The sequence below is a fragment of the Lepidochelys kempii genome, chromosome 9 (assembly GCF_965140285.1).
Source record: "Lepidochelys kempii isolate rLepKem1 chromosome 9, rLepKem1.hap1, whole genome shotgun sequence".
Classification (NCBI taxonomy): domain Eukaryota; kingdom Metazoa; phylum Chordata; order Testudines; family Cheloniidae; genus Lepidochelys; species Lepidochelys kempii.
Window position 1 is genome coordinate 15665181 of NC_136388.1, and position 20139 is coordinate 15685319.

General features: G+C 37.9%; 1 protein-coding gene across 2 annotated transcripts in view; it reads right to left on the reverse strand.

Moving 5' to 3' along the window:
* FNDC3B (fibronectin type III domain containing 3B) overlaps positions 1-20139 on the reverse strand; it is a 357908-nt gene that overhangs the window by 169149 nt on the left and 168620 nt on the right. For both annotated transcript variants that reach the window (XM_073359375.2, XM_073359376.2), the window contains one exon: positions 8597-8673. In XM_073359375.2, the coding sequence (XP_073215476.2) occupies positions 8597-8673 (77 nt within the window). The remainder of the gene's footprint in view (positions 1-8596; positions 8674-20139) is intronic.

The window sequence follows — 20139 nt, forward strand, 5'->3', positions numbered from 1 at the left end:
ACAACTCCAGCTGCCTAACAGTTTTTAAGTTGTCAAATCATGGCAAAGGAAAGTTTTAAGGAGGGGTCTGAAGGAGGAGATAGTTTTGCGGATGTTTACTGTCAGTACTGGGAAAATTTATAGGGAGTGCTGCCTACATCCCAGCATGTGAAGGTGCATATGGAGGGAGACACAGCGAGCTCGGAATTGAGCAATGGAGACGAGTGACAAAGAGTACCTTCTGTACAATAAATCAGGGTTCTGCCACCTACCACACGGTTAAAGGAAGGATGTAGGGAAGAAGCCAGGGCTTCTGCCCCATTGACTATCCATATAGTACACAGTGTCCTGGAGGTACTACTATTTGTATCTAGGTGTTGTTATCACAGTTCATTCAGGACAGACTCATTATTAATCAAACAAATACACACAGGAGACCCTCTACCTTTAAATGAAATTTTTACAGAGGAAAAATTAGAGTCAAAAGCATTGGTGTGAATTTGAGTTTCTTATGTATTACTAATTGTCAGTATAATACCTGGTAGGTGCTACTCTGTATAAACCAGAATACAAAGCATTTAGTTTGCTATATCTGGTCATTAACCTTTAACCCTACAATGTAGGTCAGCAATTTGAAAATTGTCATTCTTAGATTTCAGAGATTTATAAAACTCCAGACAGACACTGAATGGGACTTCAGGGATTCATATAGATCATAAGATTACTTTAATTTCAGACTGTCGATCTTTTATATTCTGCTCTCTTCAGCTTTCATGATACCCCTTATTCACCAGCCACGTATCAGTTCTGGCCAAGACATTGAAGAGAAATTTGGGGAGTGTCCAAATGCTCAGATTTTAAAATAAACACTTATTTGTGTTGTGTAAGAGTTTGTAATGAAATGTCAACTCTACTTATCTCAAGCTTAGATCACGTTCTAACCTGACTGGCATTTAAAGCCCAAAAATTCTAGTCGGAGACAGAACAAGTCTTTTCATCGTTTGGCTTTAATTAGGCCAAGCCTGAAAGAAGGCTTGGAATGTACCAGGCAAGCTCAAGCTCTTATCTGCAAAGTTAGATTAGATTTTATATATATTTTATGTTTTCGATGAAGGAGATATATGAATATGTCGACAAAGAAACCGAACAGAAAGATTGTGGTGCAATGACAACTGAAAATTAAACTGTGATCTGTCTTCTAGAAGATGAATCCTGAAAAAAAAAATGCTCAAGACCCTTTTGAAGACCTTCAGGTGAATTTCTGCCACTGGATGGAGCTAAGAGATATCAGCATATTTGAGAGGTCAGGGGATCAGCTAGTTTTATAACCGACTGCATCAAGGAGCGAACAGAGCACATCTTTTATTTGTTTATTCCAAATTCATAAATGTTGGCAATTCAATTGTGCCTGCAAGCCACACGGCTGTTCCAAATCAAGCCCATATACACCAATGCTCTGTTTACATGGGCAAAAGATCCTCTTCATGGCCAAATGTGGGATTTTCAGGTGAAGCATGCACCTGTCAATTTTGCAGGTGCAGGTCAGATGTCTACTTATGACATTATGTTCTTAATAAATAAATGACAACCCTGTATATTATATGTCAGAGGGTAGATAACTAAGCAGAAGTTAAAAAAAAAACTTCAGGTGGTTTTGATTTTGTAAAATTCATGTTTGACAGATTTTGGTTTTGCAAATCCATACTTGGAGATGAAATCCAGGTCCCATTTCATCCAAACCTCCCAAATAAAAAGGGTTTAGTCCCATCTAGTTTTGCTCCATTTGTCTAAATAGCACAAAGAACAGGGAAAGTTAAATTTTGTGGTTTAAAGAAAGTCAGCAAATGTTTTTGTTCATCTGTACCTGTTTGCCTGTCTTGCCTTATAGACTGTAAGTACCTTGGGGCATGGACTGTTTTCTATTATGTGTGTGTTCAGTGCCTAGTACAATGGGTCCCAACTCTGACTGTGGCCTTTAGGTGCTACTGGAATATAAACAACACTAGCTGATAACTTGTGCCATCACATTCACAGCTGCCTATTCTATACATATTGAAAAGCAATCATTTGGTACCTAGAACCTTCATTATCTAGTCTGCTTCCAAATTATAACTAGTAGAAAGGTTATTTATCGTTAGTTTTTAAATGCCTTCTGGTCTAACTGGCATGATGCATCTTTAATAACATTATTACAGCATAATTTCTGTGTTTGCTTCATGTTTTGTTTTGGGGGTGTAATTATTGGGTGGGGTAAACTTTCATTGAAATTTGCATGGACATTCATTTGACATCTTCATTCAAAGTATACTTTAACTTACACACCACAAAATAAATGATATTTCAGAAAGTGTAACTGGAACAATAATTGTTACATCAACATGGATAATTTCTGATGCACAGCAAGAAGTGCTGATTGTGCAATACTTTATGATGGAGGTTAAACAGTCTGGTTTTTAATTGATATTTTGGGCATTTCATGAACCCATTTGCAAATCAGTTCATATATCAAATTTTAGCCAGGAAAAAGTACTGAGTAATGAGCTTGTCTCCAAGAAACTGGGTGCCTTAACATTTTTATTTATTCACTTTGATTTAGTAGACATGTTTATCCAAGATCATGCCAGTCCTGACAATTTCAATGCCAGATTCTTGGCATCCATCACTTAAAAACACTCACTATTAAATCTAGATGTCTAACTTAGCTAGTAGACAGTAGGAATATGCACATTGGCTTCAATGACATGGTAAATCATTATGGCACTTAAGAAATAATTACTGTATATGGGGTTGATATTTATGATTACTCTACAACATTTACTGTAAGGATATTTGCAATCTGGCAAATCTGCCTTACACAGAGAGTTAAGAAAATTAATCTGCTTAGTTTATCAAACAGAAAGTTAAAAGGTGACTCAATCACAGTGTGTTCGTACACAAAGAGAAGAGTTGCTAGCAGAGGACTCTTCAATCTAGCAGGCAAAAACATAAAAGATCCAATGGTTGGAAGCTGAAGCTAGACAATTTGACTGAAAATATGGTGCTTTTTTTTTTTAAAAGTGAAGGTAACTAGCTGTTGGAACAACACACCTAGGGATGTGGTATATTTTCCATTACTTGAAATTTTTAAATCAAGATTGGATGTCATGGACTTCATGCAGAAATTACTGGGTGAAAATGTACGGCTTGTGTTATTCAGAAGGTCACACTAAGATGATTATAATGGCCCCCTTTGGGACTTAAAAAAATTTGTGAATGTATGCATACTGTTTGTCATGTGAGTACAAACAAATCGCACAAGCATGGAGGGACAAAAATCAGAAAGGTTAAGGCACAAAATAAGTTATGACTCCCAAGGCACATAAAATGCAATAAGAAGAGGTTCTATACATTAATTAGAAATAAGAAAAAGACCAAGGACAATGTAGGTCTATTACTTAAGAGGAAACAAGAGCAAATAATGGATGACACACAGAAGGCTGAATTGTTTAATGCCTTTTTTCCTTCAGTAAGTTAATTGTGACCAGGTGCTTAACTCAATTAATATTAACAGGGAGAATCTTGGGCCAAAATAAGGAAGTTGTGGAATGCCTGCCATTGAAGATTTTTAAGAACAGGCTAGAGAAAAACCTGTCAAAGATGATCTTGTTATACGGAATCATGCCTCCACGTGGAGGGGCGGGAGGGTGGAGTATTGGACTACAGGACCTGCTGTGGTCCCTTCCACCCCTACATTTCTATGGTTCTATTTCAATAGGCATGTGAATTTTTTTTTAAACTGCTACAGTTATACCAGTGTGGACACTGTTATACCAAGCCTATTTTGCTTTCCGAACCAGAAGAAGCTATACCGGTACACAGTAACTGCGTTCACACTTGAGGGGAGAAGTTCCCACTCTGCCTATACCAGTCTATTTAAAACATCAAATCTTTCTAGTGTACACAAGCAGTTAGAGTTTTACACTGGCGCCGACCGCTATAGTATCCATGTAACATATAGGAGGTCAGATCTAATAGTCCTTTCTGGATTTAAACTCTATGAATCTGAGCACCTTCCATGTAAAATCAACAGTAATAGTGACGTTTCTAGCCAGTTTCCCTCGACCAAGGATGCTTTAACTTCAGTTCTCATATACTTCATCCAAGGCTTGGTGATCTGAGCAGTACATGGACACCCAAAAATTGTTAATATGGTTTGTGCACACCATTCCTATACAATGTTTTGAGACATTACCAATGTCTTAATATGATGACACAAACCAATTATTTAATGAAGATCCTGCAAATAAAACTATGTACTGTATTGAACCAAATTTCAGAAATACACCCAAAAAGCTACAGATGAGAGGAGAACTGTAGTGTGCAACCCCCTCAAAATATATGACATTTACAGAGCAGCTCTTCATGGATGGAGCAGAAGAAAGGTACATTTCTTTGCGAAGACTGGAAGGGGCATGTTGGGGGAGACAATCTGTGTCTGTTAGCAAATAGTCCCCCGATCCCTTCATTCTCTCCTCTCATGAGGAACTTTACAGAAAGGTCCTGACATGGATACTAATAATATTAATAATGCTTCTGTGTGTTTATATTAAACATGTGTATGGACTGAATTTGCCCATTTCTATGTGTCAACAGTGTGCTCTTGTTGCCAAGAAAGCTGATGGCATATTGGGCTTTATTAGTAGGAGCACTGCCAGCAGATCGAGGGAAGAGGGTAAGGATTAATAAAGGAGGAGGCTGAAACAGACACAAGCTAGGGATGAGCTACATACATACACAACCATAAAAGGGGAAGATAGCACTTACTGTGAGAAAAATAATATTGTGTGCACTTCGACAGTGTCTTATCTTTAGATCCTGAAGTGCTTCACAAAGGTGGATAAATGTCATTGTAATATGGCAGAGGGGGGTAATGGAGGCAGAGTGTCACACAGCAAGCATCAGTGGAAACCAGGAGTAGATCCTACAGCCCCTGACTTCTTTTACCCAACAGCTTCCCCATCACAAAGAAGTTGGCTTGCTGAGAAGAAAAGGAATCTGGTTGATGTCCTATAGTACAAAGTGACTGGCTGTACTATCTTGCTAAAAAACCAAGAACCCTCCCTCCCCCCCACCCCCCCAAAAAAAAAAAACAACACCAACAAAACATGGGTGATGAGAGCTTTTGGTGCATGTTTATTTTCCTGGATTTCTTCTCCCCCACTTAAGACCTTACAGCGTGAAACATTTTCTTGACTTTTATAACAGAGACAAACCCCTCTTCCTAATCAAGACTACTCACGTAGTCCTTGAAGTCTAGAAATAGACTCCAGCTGTTTTACTGTTCACTGCCAATAGACTTGGTCTTGCAGGGCAGATTCCTGCCAGCTCCCTTTTACCAAACGTTTTTGCAATGTTGCAGAGGTAATGAAGCATTTTAATCTTGGGTTGCAGTCACTGGATGGCAAATGTAATGTTCAAGGCTAATACACTCAGCTCCAAAAGCTTGGCATAACAAAATGGAAAAAAGTTTTATGGCTCTCTCTTAACAGACATGGTTATTTCTCCACAGGGTTATTTGCTTTCTGCCTGAGTCTGACATGTACACTTTGAGGGCAGACAAAAACCAAAATAAAATGTATTTTTATTCACATCTTGGAGTCCCACTTATTTGCTTTATATCCTTGCCCAGGCTCTGCCAAAAGAGACAGAACACAATTCAAATTATCATTCAATAAACCCTATTAAATACCAACACAACAGAGCAAAGTCAAAAGCGAACAACACACACACAGCTAGTACATCATCAACATCAACCAACCAATTTGACTGCTATCTTCTTTCAACTATTATTTAGCATGAAGTCATCTGTAAGGCAAAATATTCATTTTCCACATGACAGAAAGGACATTCTGAGGCTTTTAAAAATTAGTATATAGTTTTCCCTAAAACTTTACAATATGCATTTCCAGCTGCTTTTCTTAGAAAGAAAATATATTTTAGAAGGTACTTAAAAGGCTTCTTTGGTATAGATTATTATTGGTGGTCTGCAGCAATGCTTGTGAGTTGAAGTGGCACTGGGTTCAGAAACAAGTACAATCTGTGGATTATTACTGCCAAAGGCAATTTTTGGGAGCACCTCTGTAATATACTGCCATTTATCTTGGTAGAGCCTGAACCAAGATGAGTGAAAAGGAGGAGTTTAGTACTAAAAGGTGTTAAAAAGAGGAGAAAACAAATTCAAAGAAAAAATAAGCAAATCTGTTTTATTTTTTAATAAAACCATTTTAATTATTATAATCTTGTATTTTTTCCAGTACTGTCCACCAGTGCTCAGAACAAATTTTTTATTTTATTCACTAAATTACAAGATTTTTAAAGGCACGAATGGCAGTTAGGTACCCAATTCCCATTTGTGCCTGAAAAGATTCCCCTCAGATTTCTGTAAAGTACCCTTCACAATGGTCCATGGTATTTTTATAACACTTAAAATGCAGAAAGAAAGAAAGAAAGAAAGAAAGAAAGAAAGAAAGAAAGAAAGAAAGAAAGAAAGAAAGAAAGAAAGAAAGAAAGAAAGAAAGAAAGAAAGAAAGAAAGAAAGAAAGAAAGAAAGAAAGAAAGAAAGAAAGAAAGATAAATACCCACATCTAATCACCTACATCTCCAAACAATGCCCTTAGAAAAATGATGAGTTCTGCAGTGTGCCCTAAATATTAACAACTTTGGGCTCTGTTGGACCAAATGAAAAGGGCAGCAAGGTCCAGAGTCAAAACTCCCTCATGGAAAAAGCCCTGCCTCCAGCTCCCGCCCACTGAAAACAAAGGACACTTCCAATGGTACCACAATGGAAAAGAGGTGACCTCTCAGGTAGTCAGGTCTCAAATCAGTTACCCCTTTTCATTCCACTTGGAAGCCAATCAGAAACCAGAGTGGACTATGGAGTATCAGTGTAATGTATTCTCTGTGTGACGCTCAGTGGCCAGCAATTTTCAGCACCAACTTCAGCTCATGAATGGCTTTAAGGAGTATCATCACTGTTATGCATACTATATGAGATAATCTCAAGGTGACTAGGGTTCGGTTGCATGAAGCAAGGTCATTTCTCAGTGTACAGAGAAGAAAACAAAATCAATGGCTCTTAGCCACAGCTGCTACCTGAACGTTCAAGAGCAGCCAGGATTTAATAAGATCCCCAAACGGAGAGCCTGCATAAAAAAAGAACAGATGCTTTCTCAAAGGTTATGATCTTGCACATGGATTCATACGCACCAACACACTCCCCTCCACATGGAGGTCAGCACTTATGTAACCCTTTACATCATCGGTGCTTGCATCAGAAACTCCAACAAACCTGGTGGCCCCGTAGAAAATGATTCACATGGTGCCCTAAAACCCATCTCCAGCACTGCTGGCCCCAGAAAGCCTAAGGAATTGGGAGGAAGCTAGAACTCTGCCACAGAAAAGCATATTGTACTATCTGCTAGGCCTTAGACCAGCCTACAATCAAATTTTTCATGAGGTCCTTTGAAATAACATATTGGTAATCACTTCCCCTGCATTTATGACATTTTGTCTCTGTACCTGAAAATTAAAATCCCACCAAATGACTACAGTATTTTGTGGGATGTAAATGTAATCCCATCGACAGTCTTTCAAACACATATGGCTATTAAAGATTCCATTTAAATTCAACCCATACATTGTTTACTGGAGGGGAAAAAAAGACAAAATCCAGTCTATTCCTATTAAAAATACAAAAAGATTTGATATTAAATAACCAAAGAAAATCTTGAATTATTTTAAAAATTCATGTAATTTAAAATATTTAAACATTAAAGGTATGTGTACACTTCAGTGAGACTTTTACCTGACAAAGTCCAATGAGTCACTGAAATGGCGATAGGATCAGGTTTATTGTATCACAACCAGAATCAGGGTACCTTGTCCAACCTCTTTACTTGAAAACTCACACAAGTTTGCAGAAGACGCAAAGAAAACAGATTTTTAATAATCTTATGTGGATGTCTTATATAGAATAACAATTACGGTTTTTAAGAGACCAAGCAGATTATACCCTAAAAACATGACATTTTTCGTAACACACTTTTTTTTTTTGCCTTTTTTATAAATTAAAAAATAGGAGACAATTCACAGCCTTTTAAAAAACAATATGCATTAGTTATTCTACATTATTTCCTGGTATGATGACAATGATGAGCAATAATGCCTTTTGCAGGCAGTATAAATGCAGTGGGTTCTTCTCCTCCCCACTTCTCTCTTGGCTTGTACACTTCCTAACTCATTAACTGAAACTTGTTGGATAGGAGATATTTTGAGGAGTTTATTGTCTACACAGTGTGTAGGTGTAGCTTTTATTACTAGAATATGGGTACAGATGGTATTTTACTACTTTGTATATATACAGATGTAGAAGGGGAAGAAGAGAATTGCTTTACCTACTGCAGAAATGGTAGTCACCTCTGAGGTGAAAATGCATTATACATTTGCCAGCACAACTACACTGTCCAACAGGAAGTGAGGAAAATCCTAGCCAGACTTTTGAGAATCAGGCTTATTGCCCTTATATGCAAATGTACACCTTAAAAATCAAAATTAGATTTATGTTGCTGAAGAAACATACCTGTGAGATATAACCTGGAGGCACATGTATAGGGGGAATGGATCCATTGGGTGACATCATGGGAACCTCTGCCGGTCCTAGTTGGAAAAAAGAAAATATATATATATATTTTAAACACAATTAAGCACACATAAATTGTGCTGACAAACATCACCATGTTAGAAACCTGTAACAACTGAAATTGAACAGTTCAAATAACTTCTAGTGTCTGGCTAATTTCTCTTGGGCCAATACACTCAAGATGATGCCACTGCCATATAGCTTTTAAAAATACCTTTCAAAATTATTAAATTAATGTTTTCAGTTATAAAAGAACTAAAAATACAGCCTTTATGCTATTATCCACCCACCAAAGAAGATATAGGTAGGCAGTAATGTGAACTCCCCCTTCCATAGGCCATAATTCCTATATATCATTAAACTGAATGAATTTTCCTCTTTTAGAGATCTAAGGAAATGGGGACTGCAAGTTCTAGACAGCTCCCAAGTAAAGCCTCCAATTATAATAAATTTCACATATATGAAAGAGTCTTTTCAAGAACACACTAGGACCAAACTCTTTATCTCAGCAATTCAGACTAACCTTGGAATGTGACTTATGTAAGCAAGAGCCTTATAACTTCCACTCAGAAACCCAGCCCCAGATGTACTAGTTCCATTTTGAGGTATCAAATACAACTATAATAAAGTAAGTGCCATAAGTATTAGATTATTATGAACTGAGCCACACAACTAAAAAAGTAGCCAGGTAAAATGGAAAATAGAAATTGTTCACTCAACAATTTAAAGCAACGTTTAAATAGCCGCAGTTAAGATTAGGAAAGGCAATTAATAGAGATGCAAAGTTGTCAGCAACAGCAGAAGTTGTCCTGATAGCAAAGTGCCAACCAAATCTCACGGGATTTTTTACTGGATTGTTTCAAAAAAGTATGATGCTATCTAAGTACATTCTTATTACAGATCAGTTACAAGTGATATGGTAAATAAATATTGTAGTGGTACCTGCCAGTGCTGCTAGATTAATAAGGTGTATACAGTGAAGCGATCTATAATATCCAAATACACTTGAGAAGAGTATGGGAGAATTCTGCTCCCAGTTACAGCACAGTAAATGAAACTGTAGTTTGGTCCTATATTTCTATACATGAATTCACACCTTCGCTGAGGTCCAACACAGCAGTCAGTTAACAGCATACCTCAGCACTACCCAGCATTTTAGAAGAGGAGTCTAAGAATTCTGCATCCAATAGCAAATGAAGGGGGGGAATGTAGATAGGCAATGTAATTACCTAAATTGGAATTTGGCCAGGAGGCTGGCACTGCGTCCTCCTAAAGTTAAGAAAGGTTCTGCGAGATCTCTCATCACCAAAAATTGTCTGGACCTTGTTTTCATGTTTCATTGGGAAGATGGCACCAACAGCAGCAGTGTCATCTAATCACCAGCCCCACTTTTTACAGCAAGCTGGATATTTCTTCTGAGATTTCCTGTCTAAGTAATACCCAGATCTGACCCTGCTGAGATATTCTTGCTAAACACCTCAGAGAAACACATGACATCTGTCAATGGACCAGCTGCAACACAAAGTGATACAAATAGTGATGCAAGTTACACATTGGTAAATGCATCTAAGCTCCCGCCAACCCCCCAAAAGGTGCAGGGATGAGGTTATAGCATGAATAGCAACCAACGAAGTCTTAACTAACCCAGTCTCTATACACCTTATAACATCTGATTTTCCTTTTGCTCTCTCTGCATTTAAATTACACCAACTGACTGGCATGTACCATTTGCATCCCCCTTCTGAATTTGGCTCAGGTTCTCAAATTAAATAATTTTTCATCCATCGATTTTGACATTAGGGGTTACACCAGATAGATATAGCTCTGAAATATGATTAACTAGGAAGATTTTGCCAGACAAATAAGAATTTGATAAAGCAGCTTCTGAGACGATCTCGGGACAGAAATATGTGGTCCACACAATGGGCAAGACATTAACAGAAAAAGTGCTCTTGTATCTACTAGCCCCCTTCCTTTTCCATACCTGACCAACCGGGGACCTCACCTGCTGTTCATCCTTTTACCTAAGGACAAATCCTGATGAAGAATAAAGGAAAAGAGATAATCCATCTAGGCTTTCCCCTTTATATAGTTTGAGCCTAATAAATCCTGGCATTTCTTTTCCTTAAAGATCACATATTGAACTCTTTATCTTGCATATATTTAAGTGGAAATGGAACAAAAGCAACATGGTTAGCATTAAGTAGTAATAAATTTGTGGGAATTATTGCCATCTGCAATGGCTTAATTTTAGTTCATCAAAAATATGAAGTGGTGACCAGTTCAGAGAGGCATGTATCAGAACTCCCGTTTGGATAATTAGATGGGGAAAATGTAAATTGTCTATGTGGTTTCATTTGTATAACATATTTTTCAATTTCTATCCTAAGCCACTGTAGGCTGCACACAACTGCCATGTTTCAACCCAAAAGTGGTTGTATTTCAGCAAGGAAAAATGTATAGTTTATATAGATATATATAATATCAGATACATTTAACACACATACAGTCAATTTTGCTTATGGAACTTGACCTACATCACAATAATGAGGGTAAATAATTAAATACACCTCTACCCCGATATAACATGGTCCTCGGGAGCCAAAAAACCTTACTGGTTATAGGGATTAGAGTGTACGAAGAAATAATGTGCTTTGAAATAATGTGCTCCGCCCCCCGGAGAGCTGCTTTACCACGTTATAGCCGAATTCACGTTATATTGGACCGTGTTATATTGGGGTAGAGGCGTAATTAAAATGGTCACGGGTACATATTGCAACATGAGTCATTCGCTGGGTTATTTTTACTTGAACAACTATTAGAAAAAAATTACTGCATAAACTGAAAAGACCATAACAGCATTTAAGTGACCAGTAATTCAGTTGCTATATAGAATTCAGTGAATGTTGCTTAATGCAATAAACCCTGAAAAACATTTCATCCATTTGAAGCCTTCCCCAAATTGTGATCCGCTTATAGCTGGAGGGGGTCTAACATGCAATGGCTGCCCTGTGATTATTTCCAATCACATAGAACTACCAGCTCTGAACTAAATTTAAAAAGGAACATTTTTAGTACTTGCAAATACACAGCAGGCTCTAACTACTCTTCAACTAACCGAAACACACTTAACTCCATTTCCTTTAGAACCATTTACACTAAAACATCTGCCAGTTGCTCATATGGAGCAGCAATCTTCTTGCAAGAAGAACTCAAACTCCTGTACAACAGATGCTGTTGACTGTAACGCTACCAGTTCAATAAAAATATCATGTTTTATCATCAAAATGTGAACCATGCAAACAGTCTCTTAACCTCAGGCATGACCCTTAAACTGTTAAAGTCATTTGGATAACAGTTTTTAAGGAATGTCAGACAGGTGAATGATTTGCTGCTAGAAAATCTTTTCTTCACTGCCTTGATTTCAAGCCTCACCAAATTACTTTAGCATACATTATTTCTTCTCTCTCATCACTGTTATCAAAACAACTTCCAGGGGTATTGTATAACAGACAGAAATCGTCTCCAAACGGGGACATGTCCTGGGAGTTGTTAAAGTCTGTTCTCTGTAATAAAACCACCTTTAGTGAGTATTGAACAAATACAAAAGGAACTGTCATTTTTAGAGAAATTAAATATTTATTGATTTTAAGAAAAATGGGACTAACAGCTGCAGTTCTACCAATTCTGTTGTTTCAAGTCACAAGTGCATGCCCGTATTTCCTTAAAGGGTTTGAATGCAATGAGTTTTATTTCAAGTTTCTGAACAAAACCACAACATTCAAAGTGAAATTTAACTGAAAGAGCCAAATTTCACTTTGTTTTAATGTGCAGCCATATACTGGTGCCAGGTTCACTTGAATGGTTTACTAAACCAGGGCTGTGTCTTGAGTTTGTAACAAAACCCAAAGCCAGAGGAGTGTGGGACATCTCTACTTGCAGCACAATAGGCCAAATTCTGCTCCCAGTTACACAGGTGTAAATACAAAGTAACTCCATTGACTTTCAAAGGCCTGCCCCCAAATGCTGTGGCCAGATCTGTTCAAAATGGAGGAGCCCTTTAAAATGTAAGACTAGGAGGAGTGGTTAAGTAGCAGAGATACCCCAACATACACACACACACACAGCAGGCAGCCAGGAGACTGGGGGAGGTGTGAAGGAGGGTATGAGAGTGCACTCTTTCTCTTCTTCCCATAACCACAATGGGAGGGAGGCTTCAAATTTATCAGACACATATTAGCCAGAGGCCATTATAAGATGGCAACCCTGTGGGAAGTACCTGGGAAGATTCCCAGCATCCTCCCAGACTCTCAGCAGATGACAGCTACGGGATTGATCTTCTCACCAACTACTGACCATGGACCTTCCTTGCTCGTGCTCCTCCCCACTTTCTTCTGCGCTGCCCATTGACTAGTAGGTTCAGTCCTGTGGCAAGCAGCTGCCTGATGAAGTTTTAAAATATTGTGCTGTCTGTAAAGTGCATTTACCTCTATTGTACAACATAAATAATGCTATTTGTAACCCTAAATGTGTCATTGCTTTTTGATGCTATAATGTAATAATACAGCCCTGATGCATGAATTGTAGATTAAAAGTGTGGCTTGACAACACATTCTCCACTTCTGTCTCTCTTCAAAACTGTGTCCAGTTCTGTCATGAGCAGGTTGACAATTCTCCTCTCTATTTCCCCCTCTGCCCCCAAGTATAAAGTGATGTCTTGTTTCAGGAAATTCTGACTCAACTGCTTATAGGCTCACTCTCAGACCATGACTCCTTTTTAAAATAATTACTACACAATGACATTTTTGGCAGAGATCGGGTCCTTTCCTGTTCCTGCAGGACCTTTTATATTCACACATTTAATTAAATCTCTCTAGTTTCCTCTCTTTTCTTCTTCTAAGGTATAGAGGCCAACTCTAGTTAATTTTTTCTGCCTTGGATCATTTTAGTTGCTTTGCACCATGCCTTTGCAATTTGCCAACTTGTTTCTTCTCGTGTGGAATCACACAGCGTCTTTCAAATGAGGCCTCACTAGCATGGCACTATGTTATTCTTCCTTCCTCCACTGTTTCACCTAAATGTATTACTTGCCTTGTTTTTATTGCTAAACAACATTCAGTGTACAATATTATTCACAGTGTGTTCCAGGATCTGGGCATAGGCTCTGTTGTGTGATACCATTAACCATTTTACCTTGGCTTATTATTAGGACTCGGAACCCACCTGGCTTCAGAATAAACTTCACATTCAGACCACATTCACTGAAAGCTTCACTGATTTTCATGAATTTAGCGAGAGAATTTGGGTCAATGTACAATTTTACATTGAAATTAGTGAAATTAATGGAGAAATTACCTGAAACTTGCTAATTTCAGCTGAGTTTCACTTTGAAATTGAGAGGTGCTAGGAACTCAAAATTTAGGAGGAGTGTGAACTTACATGGATTGATTGGCTCAGTAAACACTGACATAAATCCCTGCAAAGTAAATCCACTGAGTTTTGTTTAGCTTTATGATTATAATTTGAACAGAAAAAGTGCTGTGCATCACTCCCATTCATACTAAAATTTATATGATCTCTGCTTGGAATACAGGGCACGTCTCGGGAAATTCATCTGTTAAGCAAAAGGTGTGATCAAAATGGGGAGAAGACAATTAAAGGTCATGTTGGCCAGTGACATACACCTGCTTCTCTAAAACAAATGACCAGAACTTTTTCAGAGAACAGAACAACCCAGGTCTCATTGACCTTGGCAGCAATCCAAGTGTTTCCACAAAGATGAGCAGCTATTCCAGAACAATTTCCTCAATGAAGCAGGCACGAACATTCACTATCGTGAATACAAGTCATCTCTTTACACTCCATTATCATCAAACAAACCTATCATCTACTATAAGGTGGACACTGCAAAGGAGAATCAGACACATCTGTTCACCTCTTGGGCCAATGGGCTTGCTCCCCTTTGCCGGTCAAGTTCCAATAGTGTTTTTTTATTTGCCTACACAGTGAAGCTGTGTTAGTTAGTATATGCTTGCTGTGGCATGATCAAAGGTTTAAGTCATTCAGACCATTGTATAAAATCCTAACTCTTCATCATATTAATCTCAAATACCTTTTGTCTACAACATGTGGCCACAATTTTAAGGTGAGACATTTCACAAACCATCAGGGCTATATCAGATGCTGTATATGTTCCTGGAAAGCCATGAATCATAGCGGTCTTATGAGTTGGAGCTTTTGAACCTGATTCTCCATTGCCTTGCCTCTTGTGGAGTCATTCACCCCTGTGCTTAATAGGTGTAAAATGTTACTAAATCAGAATGGCAGTGATTTCTATGCACTGGGCTTTCTCTCTGCACAGTTGTAAATGACATCACAAGGTGTAAGGTAGTTGAAAAATCAGGCCCTCTGTCTCTAATCTTGGTTAGCGTGACACTAGATCTTAATGTCACTTATCCAGGACTCAATGTTCCTGATCCCAGACGTTGGATTAGATTCCACATTCAGGAGAAAAAAGGAGAAACTTCTTTTTGATGGCAGGAGCTTAAAGGGAAAAAAAAGAGCCGCTATTTGTAAGCTTCTTAGGAGGGTTGGAATATGAGAAACAATCCACTCTGATAAATCAGTGTTAGCACAGGTGAGGCACTCAAAGGTGCAAAATAAATACAGTAATACAATCTACCAAAATACAGAAGTAGTGAAGGAATTTATCACATGGCTTATCACCTCATATACACATACATTATGCATATATAGACACATACATTGAAAAGTCCTTAAATGATGCAGAGATGGGAGCCACATAAGTGTCTGGATAAATAAACAGATGTGACACACAAAGGCAGTATTAACCAGCGGCTGATGCACTGTGGTATACTATCTCCCGCTTCCTGAGATTAAAAATGAATATTAGAGTGTGGTAACTGCTGACTTAATAATGAACACCTCTGTGTACACAGACAGACAGACAGGTAATCCCTTAGGATGGATCTACAACACACTCGCACAGAATACATACACAGAATCTAATCTGTATTGTACTGTGTCTAGTCATATACATTCTAATTAGCATTTAAAGAAAAGTGCATTTTCTTTAGATTGCCCCCCCCCCCAAAAAAGAAGTATTTGTCTGCTGTGGTAATAATGTATTTAGGCTCTTCAAAAACTGATCATTTGGGGACAATTTGGGGGGACTATGTCTCGGAAATCTACAGGACTTTCAGTTTTGTCCTCTCTGAGACTTATAAACAAAGGGTGAAATCCTGGCTCCACTGAAGTCAATGGAAGCATTTGTAGCCTCAGAAAAAGGATGGATGAAGATATCTTAACCTTACACACAAGAGGCACTGGGTGGCAGAGAGTCACACATATGTATCAAAGCTTTAGGTTAAAAACAAGTATGTTCTACAGAGTTCTTTCGTAGAAAGTCTTATGAAAATGTTTTTATCTGACCTGCATGTTTATTAGGTAGATAGTATGGCAGTTTGGTGAGGGATGGGGACAAGGTTAAGGCCATCTGGGTATTTCTAAGGATGCAGACCAAACTTTGTTGTTGCTGTTGTTTTTGAATATATAACTTAAAATAAAACATGAGATGATCAAGCTGTAGGTGCCAAAAACAGTCATCAAGGCTGATGATTGTGCTTTTGACAAGTCAAAGGCCTCACTATCCTCTCACATCAGTTTTACACGATTTTAAATACCATTCACTTGTTATACCTGGATTTACATAGGTGCAGTCAAAAACTGATTCTACCTCCCTACCACCCAGGTTATAAAACCTTAAGAAACATACAAAAATTGAGTTGTAAGTGCAGTTACTCAAGTTGTCCAGGCATATGTGGGGTTTGGACACAGATTAAAATACCTTTGTTGTTGCCAAAATATGCCTGTCCAAGTCCTCTGTAACTTTGCTAGGTTCTTTTGCTGCACATTAGTGTGAATTCCACCTATAAATCCTATGACACTTTATTAGGAGGGGTGCAGTGAAAAAACAACAACAAGATTTTCAAGTTAATTTGCCAAAAAGTATATTCTAAAATAATTAAACCAAAAGCAGCATTTTAAAAAAAGGTTAGCCTTCAGTATTCCAGTGCCATTTCTCTAAGAATATCTAGAGATATTATTATCTGCATATCTAAACATGCAGATCTCGTTTACCTGTTCAGCACATAGATACTATACTGATGGGTGCTATAGTAAAACCCAAGCTAGAGTCTGGATTTGATTGATGTCAAACATGTGTAGAGAAACTGTCTCAACCAAAAATCAGACCAAAATCGCTTAGAATTGGTGCCAAGAATATCAGAGACCGTGCTTAGTGCATTCTTTTGGTCTGTGTGCATGAGATCTCTTTGCTCTGTGCTACCGGTCCTTCAGAATAGATTACTTGACCTGCTTTTTCTACTTGACCTACAAGTACACAATGGGAAGCTCAAGCAGCTTATACAAAGGTGGATCTGATCTGTAGTTAAGGAGCAGCATAAGACTACATGAGCTAATATTTTTAATAGCAGTAACCAATCCTTAGAAATATTTTAATAATTAACATAACAAATCAAGAGCTTTCCTAATCAACAGCATGCTATCACATAACTATGCATATGTGTCCCAGACATAATTTTCTAGTTTTAGGCACGTTGTATGTAAATGACAAATTAAGGTACACAGTAACAGGAAATTAATTATATTAGGTCAGTCTCACTGAACATTTTTTGTCCAAAACTAACAAAATAGGACATGTTTATTATGAAGAGGCTGTATTGCACCCATAACTGAAGTTGAAGCTAGTTTAAATGCTCAGTGTGGATCTACATATAACCACAACAAATGGATCCCACCTGATATTTAGTATACCAGATGTTAATCCAGAATAGGATTTTACAATCTGGGAGAAATCAGACCAGATGTTTTAGAAATAGTAGAAGTTCCACAAATGAAGAGGTTTTACCTTTTACACCCCTACTGTTGGACCTTTTTTTCCAGTCATCACGTTCTTCCCCAGTAATATACCTTTTCTGCAGCACTGGTGAGATTTTTATTTTCACCAATGCTAGTTTTTATTCTCACCCTCACTAATTTATCCTCATATAGGCCCAATACTTCAAACCCATATATTTTAATTTTAGGCATGTGAATAGTCCCTTGAAATCAGTGAGACTACTCATGCACTGCAGAGATAACCTGAAAATCTGGAAGGGCCCACAGCATTCAAACAGACACTCTTGCACACATCATGAGCATATTTATACTGGTCCCTTTAAAGCCGGGTGCAACCAATGCACCCTCAATGGTGTGCACACCCCACTGAAAATGTGTAGTTAGGTTTGTAGTTAAAAACACACCTTTGCATGGGCAAATGCAGACCTTTGCAAGCATAGCAGGTGAACATGCATTTATGTAGATGCATTAATTGCATGAGCATTTTGCTAATCTGTCCTTCCAGTGTTGCAAGCAGCCACCCATTCACTCTTCACAACTATCTTCTGCTCAAAGCATCAATTTAAGGAGATACCACTAGAGCATAGGAATGTTCAATTGTAATAAGCACTAATAAGATAATTAGTGTGTTTTACAGGTACTAGCAATATCAAATGTATTAAGAAGTGCTATGAAGATTAACAGTTTTGCTGCCCTAACCTGCATGATTACTTAACATGAATAAAGATTTCTGTTCAGCTGCTATAATAAAACTCTTCTGATGGTTGGCTCATCGGTCACCACTGCATAAACACTTGCAAAGAGTATGTTGCAAAAGTTTAAGCATTGAAAATAGGCATAATCCCATGGCAATTCACCAGCTGGGTTACAGTCTGTAAATCTCAACTGTCTAGACCATAAAACAAGAAACAAACATCTGTCTAAAATTAGTTAACTAGAACAGCAAATGCTGTTAAAGAAATTAGGATTACTATTGAAAGAAATGGAAAAAAACCCAAATATATTGAAAGTCAACCATCTAAACTAAATCCATTATCCCACAAAAACATTGTGCACATGATCAAATTCTTCTCAGTAACCTGACATGAGCAAGCTGTTGACTATATGATGAATAGAAAGACAAGGTGGGTGAGGTAATATCTTTTACAGTATTGGGCTATCTTCTGTTGGTGAGAGACAAGATATTACCTCATCCAATTTGTCTCTCTAATAACCTGGGACTGACATGGCAACAACAACACAGACTACATGATGAATTTCAGTTTAGACTTTCCAAGACATTTAGATAGAAAGCAAATGTATCAACCCCTGCCTCATTCAGATCACAGGATGGACCTGTTCTGGCGATTAACCAGGGTTGTGTAGTAAAGGAGGTTGTTGTCTGTAGAATCCCTGCCTCATTTGTTGCAGAATTTGGAAGGTGTCTAATGAACAAGTCACAAAGCCACAGAAAAAGAAAGGAGGGTCTCATGGTTATGACAGCTGAACGTTGCCCAGGAGAATTGTCTTCCATACCTGCCTATGCCACATAGTTCCTTTGTGATGCTATCAAGTCACTTAAACCATTCTTTTCACAGGTGGTAATTAATTGTGTGTTCCTCATTTTGCATGTGCATGATTTGCAGCCCTGGGGTCTGATTTGCAGAAGTGTTGAGCATTCCCACCTGCAACTTAACTCAATAAGAGCTTTGCTTGATCATATTAAACCAGGCGCTAGGTGCCTCAAATTGGGCACCCAAACTTAGTGGATACCTTTGACCTTAAAATCTCTGTCCCTCAGTTCCCTAACTATAAAATAGGGATGATACCCCCTCATTTCACAGTTGTGAAAATAACTTCCTCAATATTTGTGAAGCACTTGGACACTAGTGATGAGCGCCATAGAAATACTCATAGGAAAATGACCAATTCTGTAATCATAGCAGGTTTTGAATAATGTGCAGTAAATAAGGCATGGAGCCCCCTGTTTAACCATGAGAAAACGAAATATTGAATAGCTGTTCACTAAGCGAACACGGTCCACCCCTAGCACTGAATGAGACAAACAGTATGTCATCATGTAATTAAAGACTCTATCATAGTGCATATTCAGTACTCAACGGATAGAATTAAGACTGCCTGTACAACCTTAATTCTGGCATTTCCTAACTTTTTAGTGCTTGATTTTGCCAACAATTTTCTTTTAACGATTTATATTATAATATTACACACAAAAAACTATCACTGCAGCAGGTACATTTTCAAATAGCATCGGCCCTGAAACAGAGGTACCTCTATCTGCAGAACAGATACAGTTGGAAGGCATGGTTTTGTGCTATTGTAATCCTCATTAGAACAAACACATCGACTGGCACAAAAAATCCCAAAAACTTCAGGTCAAGATTTTTTTTGCTAAATCCCAAAACCCTGTTTTCATGCAAAATTGTTTATAAATAGATTATCTGTTCATACATTAGCAGTCTTCCACTTACTATGCACTTCCATGTTAAAATTATAAAATGATCAATGCACCATACCTTTACAAAAGCACTTTGTTGCCTACT